Here is a 6778-nt window from a genome sequence, read left to right on the forward strand (position 1 = left end):
CCCCTTCTACCCTCCTGCCACAAGCAGCGAGCAGCCGCCCCCTCCATGTCTCCGTTTCTTTTTTCTTTTCAAGTTGCTGCCTTCCTTTTCTAAAGCAGAGTAAAATATCAGGCAGGCTCTGTAGGCATGTCGCTCCAACCCTCAAGTCCAACACAAGTCTCTGAAAGTAGCAACATATGGACGCACACACACACACACACACACTCGTTCCGACACACACACCGCAGAACGTGCCGTTCCTCATCCCAACGGTAAACGATGATGTCACAGGCTTTGTCACAAACAGTCATTAAGGGCTTTGCTGTGATCTGGGATCAGTTCGTGGATGTGAGACGGTTGTGTGGATGAGGTCACGAGGAGCCGAGCTGCTGCCCGCTGTCGTCTTCCGCTTGGTTCACAAATTAGCTTGTCAACCATCGAAGCTAGTTTGGAGGCTCCACGTGTGCTCCCCGAGTTGATTGGCCGGCAGACTGGATCTTTGTCTGGTCTGCCGCCGAGCCTGGTGGGCTTGGTGATTGGTTTGCTGGCAGGCCATTTGGCCGGTGGCCTGCCGAACATGGAAACATCCCGTTAGAGCTTAAACAGCCTGGGCCACGTCACTGAGCTCTTCTACAAAGCTATAATTAAGCGTCTTGCAAAAGAAAAAAAAACAAAAAAAAACGTACCACTGTGAAATGGATCCTTAAGCCTAAGTTTTCAGTGAGTGTACTTTTCTTGAATGATGAGACAAACTATATGCTGACGCAAAAGAAGATGGAGTGAGTGGTTTCAGGAAGAAGTTCAAAACTGTTTTTTGGACAAAAATGAAAGCGAGCAAATTTGCATGAGATCGTATCGTTATCACCCGCCACCGAAAGTCAAATATTTTTGTCTGCGTGTGTGCATATTTGGGTGTCTCTTATTAAAACATATTAAAATATTTCATGAAATTTTCATGAACCACTGGATGACTTTCAGTGAAACTTGCAGAAAGTAATCATTGTACATTGATGTATGTTTGGAGATAAATTCAATGACTTTTTCCTGAAAGTTTCTTTAAAATCCGACTGGTGGTTGATGAGATATTTTGCTAACAGACAGAGTTGACTCCAAAATGGTCAATGGTGTAAATTTAAACTAAGATCTTGTGCCGTCTGTCAGTGCTCAGAGTATCTGTTGAGGCTCAGTCTCAGCTACAATCACACCAAATAGCACAGTATCTGCTGATGAATTAGAGCCATTTTTGTGTTTTTTATTGCCAATTGGCGGTGGCAGCCATCTTGAATCATTTAACTCCAAAGATTATTCAGTTTTAAGACATCAAATTCTTACTTTCTGCATATCTCATTACAGATAATAATCACTGGATGTACGTCTACAACTGTTTATCTTTTGGACCCAACCCGATTAAAGATGGCTGCCACAGTCAAATAAATCTTTGAAAACAAAGAAATTGCTATAATTCAGTCAATTTTACAGATATTGAGCTAATTTCTGGTGTGGTTCTAGCTGAGAGTCATTAACAACATAGTCTTAGTCTAAAACTCCAATCTCCCCAGGGCGGGGCAATAATAAGTATTCTTTCGAGGAATGCTACGCCTTTACTTCTCCGCTTTTTAGCATCAATTTTGCGCCGTGTGTTCGCTGACAGCTAATTTCGCAAAGCCACGCAGTCGTCTTTTCGCGTCATGCAGCAATGGCAGAAGAGAAGCTCACAAACACAGAACAATTCTGCCTTGTTAGTCTGCTGTCAGCGCCACAGACGGCGAGCGTGTGCGCACATTAGCGCTTCACACGGGCCGTGTCGTTCCAAGTGGGAACGAGAACAGAAACTTCTATTACACGCTTGATATCTCGACAGGGAAAATTAGTCGTAGAGCGTCAGCTGAGTTTGATTCTTTCTTTCTTGTCTTTTTTTTTTAAACAAATAACTGAAACGGAGCAGCAGAAATACAATATTACCATAAATCACAAAAGGCACATCCTGCTCAATGTGGTACGCTGTGGTTCTTCACTGTTCGCCACTTCTCCTACTGTGCAGTGACTCCAAGCCAGTGTAACACAGTAGATGAATAACACCAGAGCGCAGAAAGAGAGAGAGAGAGAGAAGATCCAGCTGTGCGCCAGGCGAGCTGCAGACCTACTGCATGGCTGAACGGCTTTACGCTAGATTCATTACAACATCCTATTCGATCTGCTAATACTCAGCAAGATCGGTCACATATCTGGGGTGGGGGGGAGAGAAAAACAGTCCAGGGTTTGCATTAAATCAAAAGTTAATCTTTTGGTTGGAATAAATCTGCCAGGGAGCAGCAGAAAAAGCTGGCGTTTTATTCAGCAGCACACTCTGGCACAAAAAAACGACCCCTTTTTCCCCCTGTCTCCCTTCACATCAAACGGTGAGTTTTACACTCCGAAACAGGGTTCGGCTCAATGCCTCTGAGTGACGGAGAGAGCCAGGCGGTCAGGAGGCCGCGCAGGACGGACGCGAGGCGGATCCTGGACCGCTGGGAGCTGGGAGGCAGATGCTGGAAGCGCGGCGGCAGGAAAAGCGGATTCAGATGGGACGAACAGCCTTTGATGAGCCGGGCTCGTCAGGGCTCAAGTCACGACCGGGTTGAGAGTGGGTTGGAGCCGGGTGGAGGTGTGTGTGTGTGTGGGGGGGGAGTTCAGGGTCTGGGGTTTGAGCTGGGAAAATATGGAGCCTCTGATGGGACAGCACAAGGGGGCATCAATGTAAATTTGTGTGGAAAAAACAAAAAAAAAGCTTGTAGATTTATACAAAACCCCGACTGACGGGTCAGTCGTAAGCCATCTGAAATGAGGAAATTTACAGTTAAATCACAGTTTAAAACTGTCAAAGTTAAAGCTAATAAAGCTGACCGAGCTGAGTGTATTAAATAGACTCAATTCCCCGACATTTCATCCAGAACATGTGCTAAATTACATTTCGTTTTGGATGTTTTCCCACACATTTTCCACATGTATTCCACGACATTATCCGAGCTGAAACCCAACTCCTTTGGAATAACTGCCTTCATGGTCCCTGCAAGGCCGTGTTTATGACTATTACAGATTTAATTACTACTATTCACATTTATCCATCCATGAATTGTTAGCTGATCTTTGGGAATGCTGGACAATGTGAACCATATTTCTGGTGTTTTGGGGGCAGGGGGGGCACTCTTTAAGGGGGAAGTGTAACTCAATCACTCTTCTTTTTTTTTTTTTCTCCCCTTACCCCTCCACATCATTCACATGACGAGGTGCCAGATGCATGTCAGTGCAGATTTATACATATAAAAGTATATATCGCACCCTCACTCTCACACACACACATCTGAGTGTGCGCACACGCCAGTCCAAATTGTTGCTTCAAATGCACAGACGAGACAATTAAAACCCCTTTGTTGTCTCGGAACAGCAACGTTTTCTTTAATTAAATATTAAAAGCTATATTCGGCTTTACAACATGAAAACAAGCTACGGGACCTAAATGCCCTAACAGCTGTGTCCCCGAGTCGTTTAATTTATTTTGAAAGAGGCCTGCAGTAATCAAAGGCCTTTGTCTTAAAGGCTTTGTGCAATAAAAACTTGTTTGGGAAAGAAAAAAGAAAGAAAGAAAAAAAAAAAGGAACGCAGAATGGTAATATACACACGCTGTTGTGTGATGTGGCGCTCAGAAAGGTCTCGTTGGGAGACTGATGGGTAATTAGGGAAGAGGAGGGTGTGTGTGTGACGAGGTCTGGCTGAGAGGCAGAGACTCACGGAGGGTAATGATGCCCTCTACAGTAGAGGAAGAAGGGGGCAGCATCCACACTGAAGACGATGATGAGAACCAGAAACGCTGGGGGCGGCTGTGGCTCAGCGGTTAGAGCTGTCGTCCTCCAGCGAGAGAGTCGGAGGTTTGATTCCACTAGAGTGCCGCATGTTATAGTGTCCCTGGGTGAGACGCTGAACCCCTCACTGTCTCCGGTGTGAATGTGATCTAAAGCCCTGATCAGTCTCTATAGAATGATTCATTCAGATCAGCTCTAAGAAATAAAGTGTTGAATTTACTTCACCTAGTTATGTCTGCTGGTTCCACTAACCCCAGCTGATTAAATGTTAACATTTACTTTTAACCTACTAATTAAAGAAAGGACAAACAAACTGAGCTCACTAAATGCAGCATTGTAGACTTCATCTTGTACAACTTAAAGCTGAGAAGGTGAATTTAAACACATGCAATAGTTCAGTTTGTTCAACATCATTTAGTTGATTGAATTTAATATACTCATGTTCCAGTTAAACAACCGAGTTTAGTGGAACCAGTTAACTAGGTTAAGTAATTGCAACATATATATATGTTTATTTAAATTAATTAAAGAAATGTAACCCACTCAAGAGATGTAGAGTTCTGTATAAATGTGTGTGGAGGGGTAAATGAGGACAGATTGTTTTAGGCCTGGCAGGCTAGAAAGGCACTCTATAATTTCAGTCTATTTACCGTTTTTTTATATTAACTTAAACTATTTCTTGAATCATAACTAGAACCGTTACTTCATTAATAATAATCGTTTATTGAATGATAACACCTATTACCATTTATTAAATAATCACTAGAACTGTTTCTTTTTTTTTATTAAATTGAGATGTTGACACGTGTGAAAATGGCACAAATGCTTTTTGAAATTTAAATATAATCATTTTAATCTTTGTTTGCTTGTTTTTTTTCCAATTTGAATATTTTAAATTGCCATTATTACAAATAAAACGTCACATTGCCACTGAAATATTTGAGCAGATCTGGATTTCAGTGTTTTTTTCTTCCTTCTTGTTAATTAATTGTTAATTATTATTTTCGGAACGGCAATAATAAAAAATAATTGAAAAACTAAGCAGGCATTTGAAGACAGCATCTGATTAAAATCATTCCCGATCCTGAAAAGTGACCTCTGGATGTGATGATGTATGAAATGTGGCAGTTAATTTTTTCTTTTTTTTTCGGGACTATATAGCTTGCATTTTGGAGATGGAACACATTTCAGCCACTTTCAGCTATTTTCTGCTGCGTTTACTCCAACCTACATATCACGGCATATGTTTTCTGTATCAAGCCTGGGATTTAATTAGAAAATTCAGATGTTTAACAGAAATGCAGAGCCGGTTTTTTTTTCCTTTAACGGTCTAAAAAAATAAAAAAGAAGAAGAAAAAACTCCTAAAACAAATACTGTCTAAAATAACTGTAATTTGGAAGAATAAATAGTAAGTCGTGCGTAATTTGCGCCTCGAAGAAATGACCTATAGGAACTCGTCTTTCAGGGCTGCGTACATGTGGTTTCATTTCCACCTAATGAAACTCGGCTGTGATTGATTTAAGCCACGGAGCACGAACCCCGGTGAGTTTTCGCGTGATTGGCTCCTCGAGACGAAGACGAACGAGCGCAAAAGAGGGCCGAATACCTGCCCGTCCGCCCGCCGCGTGGCTACACCTGCGCCACGGCTCTCTCTCTCCCTCCTCCCCGTGCGCGCGCTCGCGCCCCTAGTGAAACTCTACTCCTCGTGCGCCTCTCTCTCTCTACCTGACTCACGGAGTGACTCACTCGCTCCGGCCTCGTGGAGCTCCGCGCGGCTTCGGAACTGCGCGAGCGCGCGCTCAGTTAAAGCGAGGTTTAAAAAAAAAAAAGGCGACGCGGTTCCGACAACGCGCCGCCGCCGGAGCTGGGAGAGCGATGAGCGGAGTCAGGAGCGAGCCGACGGACCAGCGGAGCGGCGACATGTCGGTACGTACCGGAACATTAAAGAAACAAGAAAAAAAAAAGACCCGAAAAAATGCGTCGGGAGCGCGCGCGCGCCCCAAGCACGCAAACATCTGTCCGAGGGCACGTCTGGCTGTATGTAAAGAGGCGTGATAGATTACAGCGGTGGGGAATGGGTCTGACTCCAGACACCACGTGCTGGAGTCGCATCAGCGCGATAATTGCCGTGCGCTCGAGCTATATAAACCACAAAAAGCCCGAGCACGCGGGAAAGCCCGACCTCCAAACACTTTAACCGCACTCACGGCCACAAAACGGGACTCGCTTTTCCGCCTCCTTCATCTCACCGGCGATGGTTTTTTCTTCTTCTTCGCCTCTTTTTTTTTCTTCTCCTCTTTTTCTTCTTCTCGTCTTTTTTTTGCCGGCCGGAAGGTCGTACAGAAATGTATGTAGAATTTACAAGCGTCGCGAGGTTATAAATACTCAGAGTTAATGTTTTTTTTTCTTGTGGGGAGCGTGTACACAGCCTGCGGCTTTTCAGAGCGCCTTTCATTTTGACACAAAGACTTCAATGACGCACCTGGAGCTGCGCTTAGACTTTTATTTTTTTAAACTAAAAGCAAGACAAAAACTTTTCAGACTGTCTGCTCCCTTTTAGACCTGCCCTTTTTTGTTGTTGTTTTGTCCCCCCTCTGTATTTGTATAATAGCCTCTCGGAGCTTTATTTGATGTTATTTATATCCACACATGTTCAACTGGCGCGTCCTCATAGGGGCTGAGCCGTGAGGAACAAGTCTACTTTTAACTCTTTTTAAAGGCGACCATTTTTTTTATTTTTTCCCCCACTTTCAAGCGAGAGGGACAAGCCGCTTTTTTTATCCCTTATTTATTTCCTTTTTTTCCCCCACCCTGCTAATCCGCCCCCCCGGTGTTGTGATGCGAATTCCCGTAGATCCGAGCGCCAGCCGGAGGTTCAGCCCGCCGTCCAGCAGCCTCCAGCCGGTGCCGGGGAAGATGAACGAGGTGAGCTCGCCGGCGGGGCAGCCCGACGCGGCGG

General features: G+C 44.3%; 1 protein-coding gene across 1 annotated transcript in view; it reads left to right on the top strand.

The window, feature by feature from the left end:
* The window catches only part of runx2b (RUNX family transcription factor 2b), a 49977-nt gene that overhangs the window by 13993 nt on the left and 29206 nt on the right, over positions 1 to 6778 (top strand). The window contains exon 3 of the mRNA XM_037981702.1: positions 6674 to 6774. Coding sequence (XP_037837630.1) covers positions 6674 to 6774 — 101 coding nt within the window. The remainder of the gene's footprint in view (positions 1 to 6673; positions 6775 to 6778) is intronic.

Source organism: Kryptolebias marmoratus, linkage group LG19 (assembly GCF_001649575.2).
Source record: "Kryptolebias marmoratus isolate JLee-2015 linkage group LG19, ASM164957v2, whole genome shotgun sequence".
Lineage (NCBI taxonomy): Eukaryota > Metazoa > Chordata > Actinopteri > Cyprinodontiformes > Rivulidae > Kryptolebias > Kryptolebias marmoratus.